The sequence below is a fragment of the Sphaerodactylus townsendi genome, linkage group LG15, assembly GCF_021028975.2.
Source record: "Sphaerodactylus townsendi isolate TG3544 linkage group LG15, MPM_Stown_v2.3, whole genome shotgun sequence".
NCBI lineage: Eukaryota > Metazoa > Chordata > Lepidosauria > Squamata > Sphaerodactylidae > Sphaerodactylus > Sphaerodactylus townsendi.
In genome coordinates this window covers 11,864,581-11,883,858 of record NC_059439.1, presented here as the reverse complement: position 1 = coordinate 11,883,858, position 19,278 = coordinate 11,864,581, and the positions used below count along the sequence as shown (strand labels likewise).

The following is a 19,278-nucleotide window of genomic DNA, read 5'->3' as shown; positions in this document are numbered from 1 at the left end:
CCTCAGGTGGAGGTGTGCTGGAATCAAACCTGGTTCTCCGGATTAGAGTCCACCTGCTCCTAACCACTACACCACGCTGATGTCCAAAGAGGGGGCAAAAGTGAAGAGGGGGTTTCGGGGAATAGTTGGCTTCTCTTCCCCATTCCATATTGGTAGCCACTGCCGTTGCAAAGGCATTCAAAGCAGCAACTACCCTTCCATGCAGATTTTTTTCTCTGCCGCCTGCCGTCCCTCCCCCCTGCCACCTGCGGAGGCATTCTGCCAGTTTTTAATCTTGTTGTGATTGATAGTTGGGATATCATAGCTAGCAGTAATATTTTTTATTAGAAAGCCTCTTGAAGGAAGAGAGGGGAAACAGCAATGGATGTAGAGATGGGGAAGTCTGCACTTTTCCCTGCCTCACATTCCCCAAACCCACTTTGGATACAGTCTTCTAAGAAAGATTGTACGAAAGCATTACATTTAATTAGATTAAATTTAATTAAACCTTCTTTGATGGTGCGGGGAGCAAGAGCTCTGGGCAGCAGCAGTTGTAGTCTCTAGACCCAAAGCCCTTTATGAGTGGGGTTCTCTGCTTTTTGCAAATGACGGATCAGCACGCAACCGGTTGAGTTTGTTCTGTGCCTCTGCTGTGTCTTTCCCTCCAGAGTATGAATGAAAAGGGAGGTGGCCCCGTTCAAGACAAGGGCTAACGTTGGCAACCTGGGGGCTCCTTTCTGCTGTAGGAAAACAGTCTCTTCTCGAGCCACGGATCGTGAACCATAGAGCGGCCACATGCAAGTCTTCTGAGCGCATCTTCGTGCCATGTTGTGGTGATGCCAAGCAGAGGGCGTGAAGCATCTGTGTTCCCTGGTTCTCAACCTGCTGTTCCAGCCCCTTTCAAAGAAGGCAGGTGAAGGAAACGTTCTTTGCTGGCTTTCTCTGAGACATGCTGCACTTATTTTGAACAAAGTTGCACTTCAGGGGAAGAGGATGAAGGAGTCTGCTCGTTCTCAGATGCTTGCAGGTCAGCCTTCAAGGGGAAGAGCTGCTCGCCAGACTATAGCCGTGTTACCCTGGTGGTAATGCTAGCTTTGCAGAGCAGGGCATTTCTGAGCCGAGGCTAAGAAACCCAGCAAGTCGTTCAGAAGTGGGAAAAGTCCAGCCTCGGTGGAGTGGAATGGGATGGAGCTCTTGAAGTCTCAATGACAGAAGAAAGCAAGAATAGAAAGGAAGTCACTGGTGCCCCACAGGAAGCGCACATCAAGACTTACACTTCTCCAGGGTCTTTGGAGCGCACTTGGATATGACTTCAGAGCATTTTACTGGGGTGTGGTTCTGTTTGGGGCGTAGCAGGACAGCCAGTCTCACTGTGGCTAAGAATAGTCACCTTGGTTCTCCCACAACTTCCTCAATCACTGCAAGGGTCTCATTCGGGATCAGCCCAGAGGAAATCCTCCGTAGCTTCCATTTCACATAGGGCTTTGCCACTTCCTTCTGGCACTTCGGGCATGCAGGCTGCAGTTTAAGAAAGCAAGTACCAATGCTTACCTGTGCTCACCTTCAGGTTGTTTTCCAGTCGCTCAAATAGTTCTTTTCCTTCTCCAGTGAGCCAGCTGCTTAAAAACCAACCCCAGAGAGGCAGGACGGAGTCTTGTTCTAAAGCCTGGAGCTATTCCTTTCATCTCCCAAGTCTCTCCAATCTAGTGAAGTCCACCCCTACTGATGGTGCTAGATCAAATCAGGTCCTAGCTGCTGAGAGCGTTGGTCTTCCCATCACCGCAAGCCCTGCCTGGCCTGTGTCTGTTTCGGATGTCTCAGAAAAAAAGCACCGTCTCACTTCCACAGTTCCTTGAAGGATAGGATGAAAAGAAATGGAAATCAAGATCAACTGTGCAGAGGGACCCCTCTAAATTCAGATCTCTTAAACGTCAAGTTGGTCTACTGCGGGACAACAAAAAACTCCAAAGTGTTCTAAAAAAAATCTTTCAGTGCCTTGATGTGATGATATACAGGTCAGTATGAAAATTCTACCACGTCGCCTATCTCAAAACTTCCAGTTTGCACTATTCCAATACAGTGGTGGTGCGTGTGTGCCGATACCCCTGGGAATGACCACTACTCTTCACCTTCGTCTGTTTTTGGTTTCCAGTTTTCCTTCTTTTTTTATTTTCCTTTTGGGAAACAAAAGATAAAGTATCTGCCCCGTGGCTGAGTTGAACTTTTTAAAAAAGAAGGGGGGAAATTCAGCTTTTCCAGATTTCATTATCTTTTACTTTGTTTGGAGGGGTTCTTTTTTGGTCTTTTTCCAGACGAATGTGTTGGACTCCAAGTTGTCTCTGTGTGTGTAGTTTAGGGTGGGTTTTTTAAAAAGTTGTTTAACAGGAAGCTACTGGAAACTGATCAGAGCAGCCACGGTTCCTAACAGAATCTAACAAGCACTGCCTTCTTTGCACCCAATGCAACTCCAGCACAGATAAGGAGCAGCTGCTAAATGGAACGATGCTGCAATTTCTTCTTCAATCTCACATTTCAAAAAGCAAAACGCTCCTGACAGAGACGCAACCCTCCCTCGTCATGGTGCACTTATTCTTCACCTTTGGAGGGGCATCCAAACCAGCACTTCTACCACATTCTATTTTGAATTTGTCTTTTACTATTTTGATGGTACTGTTCTCCTTAGACCCCCGTCCAGTGGTTGACATGGGCAGATGCATTGATGTGTGTGTTTTTATTGTTATTATTGGTCGTCATGTAAGTCTGTTTGGGGAGGTGTGGAGAAGAGGGGAGGGCGAAAAATCCCTCTTCTTGCTCTCCTTTCCCCAAACATCTGTTTAGCACTTCCATCAATTATCTCATTGGAACTAAGTGTATGAAGCTGGACGGAGGGAGGGGGGCTGCACATGCAGCGCCTTGGGAGCATTCCTCACTCAGCTAGGGATACACATGCAAGCATATGCTGATGTGCTAGATCGCGGCGCATATGCTTTCCAAAACATACGCATTTCCTGTCAGTGATGAAGGGAGGGGAAACTGCGCCGGGACATAAACTGCCCACGCGTCCCCTTTTGCCCCCAAAACGTCCCACCCTGCCCCCGGCACGCCCCCAGCCCCAACATGTGACTGCAATGGCAGCACCCAGGGCAAGCTGCCCCAGATGTCCCCATTGCAACTCTGCCTCTGCTTCCTCTATCTGAACTTGCAACTTTGATTTTTTAAATTTCTCTCCGTCAGTAAATGCTAAATTTGCACATATGTGCCTGAGCACCCATAAATCCAAATACAGTTGGTGCAAAGTGCAGGGGAGAAGGGGGGGGGTCTTTTAAGTTGGGGTTATGATGTGGTCTTGTTTCTGCCGAAGAAAGACAAATGGATAGGTACTCGATAAGAAGGTGCAAAGGAGCAAATTCGTCATTAACTTTGGAAAAGAAAAGAAAAAGGTATGAGAATGAAGGCAGAAGAACAGGCAGTTCACATGGGGGAAGAATTCAGTTTAGTCCCGTTGTAATGAAGTTCAGACCTCTTCACCATCAGTAAAACAGAATTATCTGTTCCATGGAAAAGGTTCCTAAACCTAGATTTCCTTTGGAGGGGGTAAGCATTTGTGCGAAAGAACTGGTCAAAGGGATAGAATTGATTTATCTTTTACACTTTCTGCCAGTTCACCCTCTTAAACTGCATACACACACACATCCTTTTTTTTTTAATATAAATTGATTTTTCTCTGTTCAGGTTCTGAGAAGCCCAGCCATCGAGCAAATGAGCTGGTGGTGAACAGGTAGAGTCGAGGTGCAACGTACACATGGTATCTTGCACGTGGTACCCAGCAGGTGACCCCTGTATTAATCAGCTAGCCCGTGTTTCAGAAGTACACAGCTATACGTTCTGCAGGAGTTGGAAGACTTGGCTCTCTTTTTTATGCACAGAGAGAGCTGTTGCACTCTGGTGTAATCTCCCGGAATGTTCTAGCTACATTGTGCACTTGATTATGTGGAAATCCTAGATGCACCCAACTGCACTTTCAAAAATCTGGTGTTAAAATCTAACCTCACTATTCACTCACTGCCCCCTTAGTGGTGGTGGGAGATATTTTAGTCTTTGAAGCCAACCCCACCCCAAAGTCTTCTCCTTTTGGTTTCCCCAATTTATGATCCACAAAACTCAACCTGCCAGCCATTCCTTGCGCACTTCCAGCTCCTTCCCTGGAAACAATAAAGCTGGAGATGTAATAAAATTCTTGATAGGTTCTTTTGGATTAAGAAGAAGAAGCGTTTGGATTTATAGCCCCTCCTTTCTCTTCTATAAGGAGACTCAAAGGGGCTTACAATCTCCTTTCCCTTCCCCCATCACAACAAACACCCTGTGAGGTGGGTGGGGCTGAGAGATTTCAGAAGAACTGTGACTAGCCCAAGGTCACCCAGCTGGCACAGGCTAATCTAGTTCACCAGATAAGCCTCCACAGCTCAAGTGGCACAGCAGAGAATCAAACCCGGTTCTCCAGATTAGAGTGCACCTTCTCTTAACCTCTACACCACTCTGGCTCTCTTGTAAGATGATTACAAGTTGTGGAGGCCTGGAATTGTAGCTAGGCATGCACTGGTTTTAAAATGTATGTATATTATTGAGTTGGAGTGTGACTTGGAGGAGGGGGCATTGTTTTGTTTGCAGATACAGTTTGGCTAACTTGCAGGAGTGATCTCAAGGTATTTGCCCTCTAAGGGCCCCTTTTTTGCAGTTACACCTGGCGTTTGGGAGCAACAGATAAGACTAGAGGATCTTTTGGCCTAAGATTGTGTAGTCATAGGTAAAAAGCTAGGAAGTAAATGCGGAGACATTAAAGGTATGCTTAGGGCCATGCACTTTCCACACATGTAGAAACAACCACAGAGTTCTCAGTCTACATCTTTAAAAGTGTAGGCAATTCGGGTGGGTCGATGGACTTGAAAATGAGTAGCAGGTACCCCTCGGCAACCAGAAGGGGATTTTGGAATGGCGTCTGATTGTACACACATATACATACATAGCAGGGAGAAAACTGGTATGCATCTGGATCCATTTGCATTGGATTATGGTAATCTCCCTAAGAACCAATTCAAGATAAATTGGTTCTACGTATCTATGGCCCTCTGCTCTAATTGGTGTGGGCTCACATCATCATGAACCTGCCTTCCTAAGTAGCAATTTTGCCTCTTTTATAAAAGAAGGCATCAAAAGATGGACAGCCTGTTTGAAGTACTTGGTGGAGAAAGGAGTAGTATCCAGTCTGCAATTCAGTTGGTTGATATGTACTGCCAAAAGATGTGGGAAGGCAATGGCAAACCACCCCTGTAGAATAATAAAATCATAGAGTTGGAGGAGACCTCAAGGGCCAGCAAGTCCAACTCCTCTGCAATGCAGAACACACAATCAAAGCACTCCAGACAGATGGCCATCCAGCCTCTCTTTAAAAACCTCCAAAGAAGGAGACTCCCACCACACTCTGAGGTAGGGCATTCCACTGCCGAACAGCCCCGACGGTCAGGAAGTTTCTCCTGATGTTCAAGTGGAATCTCTTTTCCTTCACCTTAACCCATTATTCCTAGTCCTAGTCTCTGGAGCAGCAGAACACAAGCTTGCTCCCTCACCAACATGACATCCCTTCAAATATCTAAATATGGCTATCATGACCCCCTAACCTCTACACCAAACTAAACATCCCCAGCTATCTAAGTTTCTCCTTGTAGGGCATGGATTCTAGACCTTATTAAGCAAACTTAGGCTGTTTCCGCATGGGCGGAATACAGCGCCCAGGGACGTTAAAAACTGCGTTCCTGGAGAGAGGTTTGTACGGCCAGCACTGCTGCATCGCAGCAGCACCAGCCTCGCCACCCCCAAGCGGAGCGAAGACGCTGCTTCCGAACGTCACTCCCTGAGTACGGTTTTTTGGAAGCAGCGTCTTCCAACCGCTGCCGTGCAAGCAGCAGTGGCTGGAAGGCGCCACCACCACCCCACCCCACCCCGGTCCCTGAACACCGTATCTCATCTCCTGGCTTCCAGCGTGTTGCAGAGGCCAGGGGACATGCCCCCCTGGCCTGCAACTCCAGAGCTGCCGCTCCAGCCTGCGGGGGGGAGTGTCCCCTGGCCTCTGCAACGCGCCGGAAGCCAGGAGACAAGATACAGTGTTCAGCGATGGCGCAGCCTGTGTGAAGGCTGCGCCTCCTTCTCCAACCCTACTGGGACCGTCCGTGCGAACGGTCCGGGGGGGGGGGGTGCATCAGCATTGTTTATGCCGACGCACCCCCACACAGCGCCTGTGTAGAAAGGGCCTTAGTTTGCCTAGCAAATATTGTGATGTGACCATGTCAAAAGCATTGCAAGTGTAGGGGGAAAACCAGGCATACTCGGGGGGGGGGGGGGTTGTCAAAAAGACCTAGGCCAAGACCTTTTAAGACCCATCTGTCAAAACCAATTGCATAACCAGGTTGCAAAATCATGCTGTCTGGGTGTTTTGTTTCCGGGGAAGTTACTCACACTGGAAGAGTATTCTGTTCAAGAATTCTGATGGAAAATACACGGGCTTGAAAAACTTCCTAGAACAGAGTAGGCCTTAAGCTAATTGTATCAGGAACTTAGTACTGAAATGCAGTGATGAAGTTTGATGTGAAGAGAGAAAAAAGGAAGTCCATATTTATTTCTGGAATCACCGGAAGGAATCCTTTTTTGTTTTTTAAATCAGCTCTTTCCACCACTGCTCCATTCAGTTTACAGCCTTCACTCTTATGAAGTCAAAGTTTTGTACTTGACTTGTGCCAATGAAGGTTGACTGACTCCTGCAAAGTCCATCTGTTTTGGGCATTACTTAAGAGCATCAAGAGCTTCAGTATGAGCTTCATATTTGAATAGTGAGATTGGAGTCAGTCAGGAAGTGGCTGCCTTGGGCAAAACCTGACCGTACGCTGAGCATGTGGTCAAGTTCTCAATGTTCACATTCCTCCTCCTAGCAAAGATATCCTTTAGGAAGGGGGGGGGTGTGTGGCTCATTGAAAGAGACTCTGATTTGCACATGGAAGAAGGTCCCAGATTCCATCTTTGGCATTTCCAGGTAAAAAGGACCAGGCAGTAGGTGATGTGAAGTATCTCTCCCCTAGACCAGTGATGGCGAACCTTTTCAAAACGGTGCCCAAATTTCAACCCAAAACCCAGTTATTTATCACTAAGTGCCAACATGGCAATTTAACCTGAATACTGAGGTTTTAGTCCTGCGTGCACCCACCGCTCTGCCCTGTGCTGCTCCAGTGCCTCCACCCCACCCGCTCGAGCAGGGGCCAGCCTGCTATAGTCTCCAGCAAGTCCCGCGCACACTGCTCTGCGCCTCTCTAGCATCTCCAGCTCCTCTGCCTCTGCCCCCCCCCCCTTGGGCAGCAGCCATCTGGAGCACTGGTACCAGGCCCGCTCTGATACCAGTCTCCCTGCTCTCCATGAGGCGTCATGTGTCTCCCTGCTCTCCTTGGGGTGTCATGCCCAGTGGCCCAAGCCAGCCTAGATGTGTGTGGGGGTGATTTTCTGCCCCCCCCCACAAGATGAACCCTGTGCATGCGTGCCCACAGAGAGGGCTCTGAGTTCCACCTCTGGCACTCGTGCCATAGGTTCGCCATCACTGCCCTAGACCCTGAAGAACTATCAGTCTGAGGGCAGTTTTATCAGACAAGGCAAGGTGATGTATTTTGGACTGCAGATATCAGTAGCAACTCAGGAGACAGAAAGCACTTAGGCCGTACATGCAGAATAATGCACTTTCAATCCACTTTCACAATTGTTTGCAAGTGGATTTTGCTATTCCGCCCAGTCAAATCCAGCTGCAAGGTGCACTGAAAGTGCATTATTCTGCATGTGCAGACAGGCCCTTAGTGACTTTAGTCCCACAGGAATTCTATGCAAGCCCTATTTAGATGAATGGGAACTTGCCCAAGAACATGTTAGCGGATTGCATCCTGGGACAATTAGCAGAAAAGGAGTGCCGTTTCAGCTTATTTAGCACAAAAGTTTCGGACAGGCACTGAAGCGAGTACAGTCCCATGTGCTCCTCTTCTCCCTGTGTGTCTTTAAAAGGCACAATTGCATCCACAAAGGCTGAGGAATAATTTATCTTGAATAATGAGGTTAAATATAGCCTAGCCATCAACATTGAAAGCATATTAGCAATGAAGCTTCATTACATTTCTCCTGCATAGGATTACTTCTTGATGGACCAAATGGGTGAGATCTGCCTCTGATACTAGTGTATCACTATCCATTTCCATCCCATTATTTTACAAGCCTTTGACATATCTCTTGTATAACCTTCCCGCAAAACCCCAAAGGAATCTGGGAATCAAAACCCTTGTTCACTACCAGGTTTGGACACCCTTTACCAACTAACTGGATTATCAGAAATAGTATCCCAATAGTGAAGTTATGTTGAAACTGGCATGCCTTTTACCAGTATAATTTTAGTACAGGTTTTCAGATCTATGATCAAAAGAACATTTTAAAGCAGTGGAGAAATGTGAATTTGTATGAGCCCTGGCAGAGTGTGTGAAAGCAACCAATAAATAAACATTGTGCTCAATTGCACTGGGGTATATTTCTTTACCTTTCTATTGATGCTAATGTCACATTTCAATGTTTCCCCTTTCTCCATTTCTTGTGATTTTTAATTAAATAAGAGGAAACAGATGTGTATATTTTTGGCAATTAAGGTAATGTAGCTAAGATATATTTTTCTCATGCTGCTCGACTCTTCTTTATTATTATAAATAATATTAATGTCAAAGATTTTTTAAAAACAATGTGGAAAAAGTAATAAAAACCATGGGGTTTCCCCCAAATGAACAATGAATAAAGTGTAGAGGGATGGGAATGGGATGATTTTTTTTCTTTTTTTCATTTAGTGTAAGTACTGGTGAAGGTGTTGAGATTTACCAACTGTGTTGGAAGTGTCTGTGTTAGAAAATATCAGTATGCTGCATGTTTTTAGAAAGCAACAGAAAAATACTGGAAATGTTAAATGAGAATGTTTTGCTGGCCTTAATCAAGAAAGATGGCAAGCCACAGAAAGCACCCAACAGAAAGGGAAGGTACAGTGTCCTAACTAGTAGAAGAACAAAGATTTTTTTTAAAATAGATGCTTCACTGGATTGTTTACTCCAGGGGTGTCCAGCTGTGGCCCTCCAGATGTTCATGGACTACAATTCCCACCAGCCCCTGCCAGGCAGAGGCTGATGGAAATTGTAATCCGTGAACATCTGGAGGGCCACAACTGGACACCCTGGTTTACACCTTGGGCGAATCCCCACTGGGAAAATAAACTGTTCCCCCCCCCCCCTTGATCCAGCACCTTTTCATCCCGGTCAAAGGCGATGCAGGCGAAACGTCAGGAGAGAATGCTGCTAGAACACGGCCATACAGCCCGGAAACCACACAGCACTATCCTGGAATATTTTGACCGTGGGGATTTGCCCCTTGTAACAGCCTTTTTGTGGGTACAGGGTTTTTGTTGTGGTGGTTGTTCTTTTACAAAAAGCATTCAAGAATTGCCCCAAAATGCATAAAACAATCCTTAAATAGTACTCCTGAAGTCATCTGGCTATATTTTCACCCAAAGAAGCTTCATATAAAGGAACTACATTTTTATGAAATGTCCCATGTAAAAATACCATGCCCCAAAGCAATCAGTTTCAACCAGACAGACCTGTGCAAACCTTACAATGTTTAAAATTGATTTCAGAATTTGCAGTTCTTTAAGAAGAAGCATTTGGATTGATACCCCACTTTTCTTAACTGAAGGAGTCTCAAGGCAGCTTACAAGCTCCTTCCCCTCCCCACAACAGACACCTTGTGAGGTAGGTGGGGCAGGTGAGAGAGTTCTGAGAGAACTGTGAATAGCCCAAGGTCACCCAACAGGCTTCATGTGGTTCACCAGATTAGAGGCTGCCACTCATGTGGAGGAGTGGGGATCTGTTCTCCAGGTTAGAGTCCACAGCTCTTAACCACTCTACCACACTGGCTCTTTAAGCTGCGGAATTGAGAATCATGTCATTTGTTAAATTAATGAAGCCCAAACTTCATATTACCCTACTTTTTTGTCTAACTAAAATTGATTTTTTTTATTGTTAAACAACCATCTACTTTCCCATTTTTCCTCCTTCCCATTATCTCACACCTCCTTCCCATTATCTCCCCCCAACCCAACCACCCCATTTCATCCTAGTCTATTCTGTGACTCAGACTCAGTACATACTTCGGAGTGTCCCCTCACAGCACAGTTGAGGGTGGTGGTATATCCCCACCACCACTGTCCAATCAACCAGTGGCGTTAGAAACATGCAGAAGTCATGTTCTTTGTAGTCCATCCATTTACAGATTATTCCTAGAGGGAAAGGGAGACATCAAGTAGTAGAGTCCCATAGGATCCAGATGTCCTAGGGTCAGTTGTGTAGCTATAATGGGGACATCCGGGGACAAACGCCACAGGTGCCCCCTGTTGAGTCACATGGAGGGCAGGAAATCGGCCCCCCACGTGACTCAAGACATCGTCCCTCCCCAGCAGGCCTCGGCTCATTGGACCCAGCGATAAGGGGCAGGGCTGGTCGTCGGCCAACCCGGAGCATAAAGCCTGGGCTGCTCAGAGCAGCCAGCCAGGCTTTGTGCCCCCCCCAGCAGGCCTTGGCTGACCAGGCCAAGCGAGGGGCAGGCCATGCCATCGGCTGACCCAGAGGATGGAGCCTGGGTTGACCATTCCACACACTCGGCAGTGGCCCGGGGAGGCTGTTTGTTGATGGGATGGACTTCGCCCAGTGGCGAAGCTCCCACGGGGACATCCGGGGTGGTTTGTCCCGGGGGCCACCAAAAGAAGTCACGTGGGGGGCGCAAAATAGCCAGACCACACCCCCTCCTCTTTCCCCGGCATTTTTTAAAAAGCCGATAAAGGTCCCTTTCTTGGCTAAAAAAAGACCCCCAAACGCCCAGAATGGACGCTGCAAACTGATGGTCAGGATTGCAAAATTCAGCTGGAGGGAGAGTGGGCAACCATGCCGGAGGACAATTTTCACACTGTGTGCCCTATTTGGCTTTATGCTTAGAGGCTGGCTTGCACCTTGTAATAACTAGGGCATGGCTACTTACCTTTAAGTTCTGAGTAAGTCTATGTTTTCGTACTGAGTCCAATAGCCTACTCTACAGGGCCTTATCAGACCTACAACTCTGAATGGTGGAGGACAATCACTGGCAAACTTACCTCTCTTGGTTTATAACTGAAGGCCCTTATTATGCTTGAGCCTCAAGAAATATTAAGGGTAATTAAAGCAAGACTCCTTGATCAAGAGCAACAACTTTCTGAGCCAAGCAAGAACAACATGCTTCCCTTTATACCTTGCTATTATTCCAGAAGTTGGCAAAATGGCTGTGTACTTTTTGCAGCTTTCTGATGAGGCATCGATGGGCCATTACCAGGGCCAGATGTAATGTTTTTCCCCCAGCTCTACTACAGGACCGGTTTGGTAATTCCCCTTTATCAGATAGAGCGTGTCCACATTGTCCAACTCTTATTGAAACACTCTAACATATTTTGTCCAGCTGCCCAAAATATAAGCCTCTCGGGGATGCTCTATTATTACAGTCTATACGTAACTGCTCTCCAAAAGCAAGCATTTTAAAACTACTGAATAGTAAGGATCCTTTGGTGCTGGGAAACACAGCTCAGTTTCTATGGCAGGTTTTGATGGTAAGAGAGATCTACCCTATTTTGTCTTGATCTGCTTGCCTTTTGGTATTTTATGCCTAATAAGGTTTTTTTTTGTACTTGCACTTGAAACCAAGGAATCTCGTAGCGCCTGCATTTATTATTGCAATGCACAGCAGCAGCAGCCGCCCAACCTCCCTGGGTTTGCATTCCCGGGTCTTTGCAAGCAAAACAGACGCCTGCCACCAGCCCGAGGCTGCAGAACAGGCTCGGGACCCAGGCGGGCGCTCGACTTCCGGGGCGGGCAACTGGGGAAGGTGACCCAGGCCGCAGGGCGGAGTCCCGCCGCCGCCTCTTGCGCGCAAGTCATGCCTGCGCTGCGCAGAACCGGCCTGCTCTTGCAGTCACTGGCCGGTTCTTTTGCAAGGCTCCTTCGTGCCCAGGTAAGATCCGGAGCTTAGAACGGACCTGCGGGTGATCCAGCCCATCTCCGGCTAGCGCGACGCGCACCCGTGGCCAGCTGCCTCCTCGCCTTCTCTCCAAGCCGTGGGGACGGTTTGCATATGGCTTTCCCCTATGCAGGTCGGGGGGGTGATGGAAAAATCCCGTTGCAGTGACTACCTTACTGCACGCACGCATAGTGCGACCCTGTGCAGAGTTCCTACTGGAAACCAGTGGGTTTAGGTCATGCTGCAATAGGAATGCAGTGGAAGACTCGACCTTTGGTACCTCCGGTTGTCAGCACCACTAGTTCAAAATTATGAAAGGAGTGGGACAAGAGCGCCCGCCCCGCCCCGCGCAGAGTTGTAGGTCTTTTGCACACGTTTGGCCTCTGCAGGTCAAGCGAGCATCACCATTGGGTCAGATTCTCAATTGTGCTCACAAATACAATTGTCAGATTCTCGTGATGACAATTTTTATTTATTTTACACATCTAAGTAGCACATATGTAGAAAGATAAAGATCCAGATCTAGTCCCCCTCCCCATGATAATAATACTAAATGAAGAGAAAACACATTCACATATGTACGGTGACTTCCAGCTACCACGCTAAGAATCCAAGCATAAATCTAACTCCATGCTTATAATTAATATCTACATTTTTTACACTTTTAGTACTTCTTATAAAGTTGTCTTAATCCAATATGCTGTTTTCATCTAAGTCTCGAATCCTGCCGTTGTTTCTCTGTTTGTATATGTTTTCAATAAGTAGTCTGCAAAACAGTTGTCAGATTCTCGTGTGCACAAAAACAAGCCTGCATCCCCTTGTGCGCACAATTGAGAATCTGACCTGAAGGTGGTGGCACACTTGTTTTTCCCCCCTCAGAACTCACTGCACTGCAGATCTGAGAAACCCTGCAGGTTCCAAGAGTGAGCAAAGTATGTGCTTTGTTCCTGCACCTTTTCTGCTCCTCCCCACCTTCCCCGGCCAACGCAGGAGCAGTTCTGCCAGCATTTTCGGGGGATCAGTAGGGCCACTTTTGGTTTTTTAATTTATGCACTTCTGATCTATCCCAGGAGTGACAGATCAAAGGAACTGCCTTTAAAAAAACATAAACAAGTGGTAAATAACCACCTGGACTCGGAAGCAGTCTCCTCAGGGGCTGGCAAAATGGCAGCACTTTGTTGATTAAATTCCGATATTCCTAATGCTGCTAGAACATAGATAGCCATATTGGTCTGTAGCAATTTCCTGAAACGAAAGCTGTGTAATGCCTTTTATTAAAACTCAGTGAAATTACACCAGCTCAGGTCCTCCGGAGTTCTTCATCGGCCTGATCCTTTAAAAAGGAAGGAAAGGGGGAAGATCTTTCAGTCCCACAAGTAGGCAGATTCCGCATGGGCCAAAAACAGCGGAGTGAAAATGGTGTGAAAACGGTGTAAACCCTTTTACACCGTTTGAAACCATTTTACACCATTTTCACACCGCTGTTTTTGGCCCATGCGGAATCCGCTGTAGAGATGTGTAAACCTGGCTAGAATGGGCAGAACAACCATGGATTCCCCTGGTCCATTTGCAATTGCCTCTGGAAATAAAAGGGCAGATATTTTTTGTTTGATTGTTTGTGTTGACTGGTGGCAAAACTGTTGAGCTGACTACAAATCTGGCAGTTTTCTTATAACAATTCTCAGCTCCCTTCAACAACCCTGCAGAGAAGGACCTATTCAGCTGCTTTGACAGCCCAGTCAGTGGTCGCTGCCAAGCATCCCTTCCAGGTGAATCTCGAAGCGGGGAAAAAGTACGCCTGGTGTGCCTGCGGCCACAGCAAAAATCAGGTAACTCTCCAGCCCTGCTCCTTCCCCTACATTCCTTCTCTGCACAGGTACACTTTGAGCTTCCCCCGCCCACCCCCCGGAATCGCCCTGTTTTTCTCAGGTTTAAAGTACATCTGTCCCAGAGTTGCCTCAGGATAAGAGCTGAACCCAAAGCAGGTTGCTGATTCTGTGGTCGCTGCTGCTTCATGTCATTGCTTAGCTCCGTGAGGCAGGTACCCGGCTGTGGCACTGCAGCTGCACCCAGTCCCCACCTCCAGAGAGGCTTCTCAGGGGAGTGGGGAAGCCAGAAAGCCTCCCCACCCCCATGAAGCCTCAATGGGCCGCCAAAAGGCTGGCTTAAGTGTGGACTGCAGCCCACCAGCGTAATGCCAGCAAAGCCAGGAGGGAGCCGCCTAAGGTTGGGCTCTCCACCGGCCTGCCCCCACTACACCAGCCGTGGGGTTGGGACACTGGCGCAGTATTCAGCACCGCGTTCCAGTGCTGGGGAGCAGCGGCAGCTACATGCGTACCGGATTGGACCTCTGCTGGGTCGGTGCCCCAGGGAGAGCAAATCTGCCGGCATGGTGGCATGCCACTCCCTGAAGCAAATATCCCCCTCCCCTTTGGATGGGGCTCTAAGGCTCATGGGCACCCGGCTGCCACCCTCAAGGGTGCTTCCTGGCAGCGTGGGGAGGCGTTGCAAGCGTGAAAGTCTCCCCATTGTCAAGAAGCTGCGGTTGGATTTAACAGGCCTACGCCACCGTGCTGTGCTAGAATTCCAAATGTGCCCACGGGCTCAGAAAGATTGGCGACACCTGCACTGGAGCCATACCTGTGTCCACATGGGAAAATCCAGGTTGCAGATGCTTGCTACTGAACAAAATTTGTGGATGCAACCACAGACTTTTCTGAAAGTGTGAAATCCTGCAGACTGGTTTTTGTGGGGAAGGGGCAGAGGGGGGTGGATTCTGTCCCCCTCTCTTATTTCAGCTTTTCCCCTGGAATGGGTGACCCATTTGCAGTCCTGGCCACTCAACTCACCTTTCCCAGTTATGAGCCGTAACGTGAATTTGAAATTTCATTGCAAAAACGTCCCTGTCGTTTTGCTTTGTGCCTCCCAAGCCTTTCTGCGATGGCTCTCATCGAAAAGCCGCCCCGAAGATCTCTTCCCTGAAATTCAAACCGGAAGAAACCAAAGAAGCCTGGCTGTGTGGTTGCAAGTGCACCAAGAACCCTCCGTACTGCGACGGCACCCACAAAGAAGACTTTGTGCAGAAAGCCGACCTTGGATGCCATCCACAGTTATGAAGCAGGAGGGGAGAGGTCTCCGTGGAGCCTGAGAAATGTAGCTGTGGGTAGAGATTCCCCGGATGTTCTCTTGGACCATCTGCACTGAAGCGGAGTCCTGCTGAAGGGCTTGCTCTTCATGATCTGATGTGTCACCTCGTGGTAGGTTGTGAAACCCATGTGACATCGGGCATTTTGGCGATTGGCCAGTGGAAGTGGGGGATATTTTTGCTCTTTTCTGAAGATGCTGCATTAACACTGCTTCCCTCCACCTTTTGAAATAAAACCTGTTTGAAATCCACTGGTTGCTGTGTCCCCTCATTGCCCCAGGGTTCAAACACTGTCTCTATCCCATCGCCTTTCTGTGGTAAACTGCTTAAGAAAGAATAAAATGGAGGACAGGAGAATGATGTAAGCCACTTTGGGTTGCTACTGGGAGAAAGGTGGGGTGGAAAAGAAGTGAATACCATTGATTAAATAATGCCAGCTGTATTTTCGGTGCTGTGGAGGATGAAGTCTGAATGGTGTTCCCTCTTGGAATCTGTCACGTGCCAGCTAGAAATGCCTCCTGGGAATTGTTGCTTTTCACAGTGGGCTTGGAGTTGGATAGAATAGTCGAAAGAATGCAAGAGATGTCTCCTGTGCTCTCTCACTGCCTTCTTAGCAGGAGCTCCTGACTTTAATTTTAAAACCAGATGAAGAAGAAGAGTTGTTTTCGTAACCAGGTTTTTTCTACCATAAGGAGTCTCAAAGCAGCCTTCCCTCCCCCATGTCTCCGAGTGAGAAGAGGCACATTCTCGCCAGTGCTTATTTATGGTGATAAAAATGCTCTTAAAAATATATCTCAAGCTTAATAGTGCCAAAGGATATTTTGAAGGAAAGCTGTGCATAGAAATGACTCACGCTTATTTAGATTCGGCACTGTTTTCTCCGGCAGAAGCAGCCTCCTATTACTCTCTCTGCACAACACAGGACCGCACTCTCATCTTTATCCTGAATAGGGTATAGCCTCTAAAAATGTCTAATACAGTTTTCCAGTAGAAAATACACACCTTCTGGGAGTTACGCTTCCACCAGAAAATAAAAAATATATATTTTTTCTGCTGTAGCAGTGTCATATTGCCTATAGTCAAATAATGGACTTTGTTCTAACAACAGCAGAGTTTAATATTAGAAGATCCCTACTGGATCAAAGCAGTGGTTCAGCTAGTTTAGAATCCTGGGTCACACAGCAGCTACCAGGAGAGGTGTAGCTTCCATGGGGACATCCGGGGACAAGTGCCCCCTTGTGGTGGGCGCAACAATTGCAGGCTCGTTTATGGCTTTTTCTATTTTTTAGGGTTTTTTCCATTTTTGGCCTGCAGGGGACAGGCTAGCAGCACCAGAATTTCAGGCTATCATCAGGTGACTCTCCTGATGATATCAGTCAAGTTTGGTAAAGTTTGGTTCAGGGGGTCCAAATGTATGAACTCCTAAAGGGGTGACCCCATCCTCCATTGTTTCCAATGGGTGCTTATAGTAGATGGGTCCATAACTTTAAACCCCTTGAATTAAACTTCACTAAGCCTAGGTGGTATCATAAGAATAGTCTCCTGCTGATACAGCCCAGGTTTGGTGAAGGTTGGTTCAGGGGGTCCAAAGTTATGGACCCCCAAAAGGGTTGCCCAACCCCCATTGTTTCCAATGGGAGCTAATGGTAGATGGGGCTACCCTTTTGAGGGTCCATAACTTTGGGCCCCCTGAACCATACTTCACTAAACCTGGGTGGTTTCATCAGGAGAGTCTCCTGAAGATAGCCTAACATTTTGGTACTGTTAGCTTAAATATTGATCCCTGACAGGCACCCTCAAAATTTTCCCCAGGTTCTCTCTTTAAATCCACCCACTTTGGAGTGGATTTAAAGGGATAATCTGGGCTCCCTAGATTTAAAAAAACATTGAAAGTATTGTTGAAGGCTTTCAGAACCAGATTCAACTGGTTGTTGTGGGTTTTACAGGCTGTTATTCGCATGCATGGTCTGAGTAGATCCTGTTCCCTAGCGTTTTCACCTGCCATCTGTGGCTGGCATTTTTTTCAGAGGAATTGTATCACAGAGAGAGAAGTCTCTGTTTATAAGAGAGAGTCTGGAAACAGTGTATAACAGACTTCTCTCTGTGATACTACCTCTGAAGATACCAACCACCAGATCAAGTGGCTGTGAGAATGTAAGATCTACTCAGACCATGGCTCTGCAGCCCAGAAAATCCATAATAACCAACATTGAAAATGATGCTGTTTGGGGGGGGGATCTACCCTGAAACAGCATCACTTTCAATATTGTTTAAACTAGGGAGGCCAGAGTCTCCCTTTAAGGTGGATTTAAAAGGAGAATCTAGGCTCTCTAGTTTAAACAACATTAAAAGTGATGCTGTTTCAGGGTGGATTCCCCCTTCAAAAATAGCATCACTTTCAATGTTGTTTAAACTAGGGAGCCCTGGGTGCGTTCAAATTTGTGTGTTGGGGCATGTTCTGTAATGTGATGGTGTCTTTGAGATGACCTAGCGCAAAAAAATGTTGTTTGGTCGTGGTGGGGGAGGGCACGCAAAACCCAGATTTTGCCCCGGGCTCCATTTTCCCTAGCTACGCCTCTGGCTACCAGTTGCCATGAAGGAATAAACAAGGTACAGAGGCCAAGGGCTGCCTCAGTGCAGACTCCCAGCGCTGATATTCCAAGACTTGTGGCCTCTGGCTGTGCAGATTCCCATTAGTCTCCACAGGCATAGCAAAGTTCTCCATGAATCTAGCTTAGTCTGAACTAAACTAACCCTAATCTATAGCCATGTAAACCTGGGCCTCCTGTTTTAACTCTCTAACAATCACACTGTACTATATCCACTGGCTTCCACAATTTAATTCTATATCCACTGGGATTCCACAATTTTTTTTCTTTTTAACTTACTGCAACCCTGTGCTTTTCAAGACAAGGGTCGCTCAGAGGTGGTTTGCCATTGCCTGCCTCCATGTCACGCCCCTGGTATTCCTTGGAGGTCTCTCATCCAAATACTGGCCAGGGTCAAGGCGGAATGTATGGGACTGGTCCAAGATCACCCAGTGAGTTTCCATGGCATTCGAACCTGAGTTTCCTAGTCTTGACACCTTAACCACTAATCCATGTTGTCACAATTCAATTACTCATGTAGAAGAAAGAGAAGGAGTTTGGATTTATACCCCCCCCCCTTTCTCTCCAGTAAGGAGACTCAAAGGGGCTTACAAGCTCCTTTCCCTCCCCCCACCCCCAACCACCACCCTGTGACTTGGGTGGGACTGAGAGCACTCCAAAGAACTGTGACTAGTTCAAGATCACCCATCTGGTATGTGTTGGAGTGCACAAGCTAATCTAGTTCTCCACAGCTCAAGTGGCAGAGCAGGGAATCAAACCCAGTTCTCCAGATTAGAGTGCACCTGCTCTTTACCACTACAGTACGCTGGCATGTCCTTTGTCGTGTCCTAAAGCACATACCCATCAACTTTATTAGGTTTTCTAACATTATGGGAAAGGGAGAGAGAATGTCTCCCATCCACTTTCTCCACCTCTGCCCCCTGCATAAATTTATAAACCTCCATTAGATTCCCACCCCAGTCACTGTTTTTCGGCTATACTGAAAATCCACAGACCTATGATTTCATACTGACCCCCTAGCTAAATTTGCTTCCCTGGATTAACCATTAAGCAAAATTGTGCAGGTTGTAAAGAGGGCCCCATAGATAGGTAGATAGGTAGATAGATCACGACACTATATATATAGACTTGCATAGACAATGTATGGGTGTGCTGTGATCTTTTCAGTGCTTAGAGCATCTTAAGGTCTTAATTCAGCCCTGTTGCACAGCATGAGATTTGCAGGGCCCAGTAGCTGTTTCTCCACAGGGGTTTAGTTACCCGCAACCCCACGACCTTCACTTTTGATTCCGCCAAGGAGGGAAGCCGCTGGAGGGAACAGCATCTGGCCGGCATTACTGGCACCTCTGATGTAATCGGCCTTATCAGTAATTACAGCCTTACACAACCAGCACATTC

The 19,278-nt window shown here is 47.3% G+C and overlaps 2 protein-coding genes across 8 annotated transcripts in view; both read left to right on the top strand.

The window, feature by feature from the left end:
• Positions 1-4,345, top strand: part of MLLT6 (MLLT6, PHD finger containing) — a 111,100-nt gene extending 106,755 nt beyond the window's left edge. For 5 of the 6 annotated variants that reach the window (XM_048517365.1, XM_048517364.1, XM_048517362.1 and 2 more), the window contains one exon: positions 648-4,345. In XM_048517365.1, coding sequence (XP_048373322.1) covers positions 648-692 — 45 coding nt within the window. In that variant the 3' untranslated portion in view covers positions 693-4,345. The remainder of the gene's footprint in view (positions 1-647) is intronic. The other variant, XM_048517367.1, reaches the window with a different exon arrangement.
• Positions 4,346-11,961: 7,616 nt separating this feature from the next.
• Positions 11,962-15,522, top strand: CISD3 (CDGSH iron sulfur domain 3). Of its 2 annotated transcripts, none has more exons than XM_048516388.1 (3): positions 11,962-12,120; positions 13,812-13,955; positions 15,057-15,522. In XM_048516388.1, exons 1-3 carry the CDS (start codon positions 12,046-12,048, stop codon positions 15,240-15,242), a joined length of 405 nt encoding a protein of 134 aa, XP_048372345.1. In that variant the 5' UTR covers positions 11,962-12,045; the 3' UTR covers positions 15,243-15,522. The 2 variants fall into 2 exon arrangements, with proteins under 2 accessions (XP_048372345.1, XP_048372346.1); XM_048516389.1 differs by having other exon boundaries at positions 11,976-12,120; positions 13,833-13,955.
• Positions 15,523-19,278: the final 3,756 nt, after the last annotated feature.

Coding starts and splice junctions, on each gene's coding strand:
- CISD3 (XM_048516388.1), top strand. CDS start 12,046: ATGCCTGCGCTGCGCAGAACCGGCCTGCTCTTGCAGTCACTGGCCGGT. Junction 12,121..13,811: donor CAAGGCTCCTTCGTGCCCAG/GTAAGATCCGGA, acceptor AACAATTCTCAG/CTCCCTTCAACAACCCTGCA. Junction 13,956..15,056: donor GCGGCCACAGCAAAAATCAG/GTAACTCTCCAG, acceptor GTGCCTCCCAAG/CCTTTCTGCGATGGCTCTCA.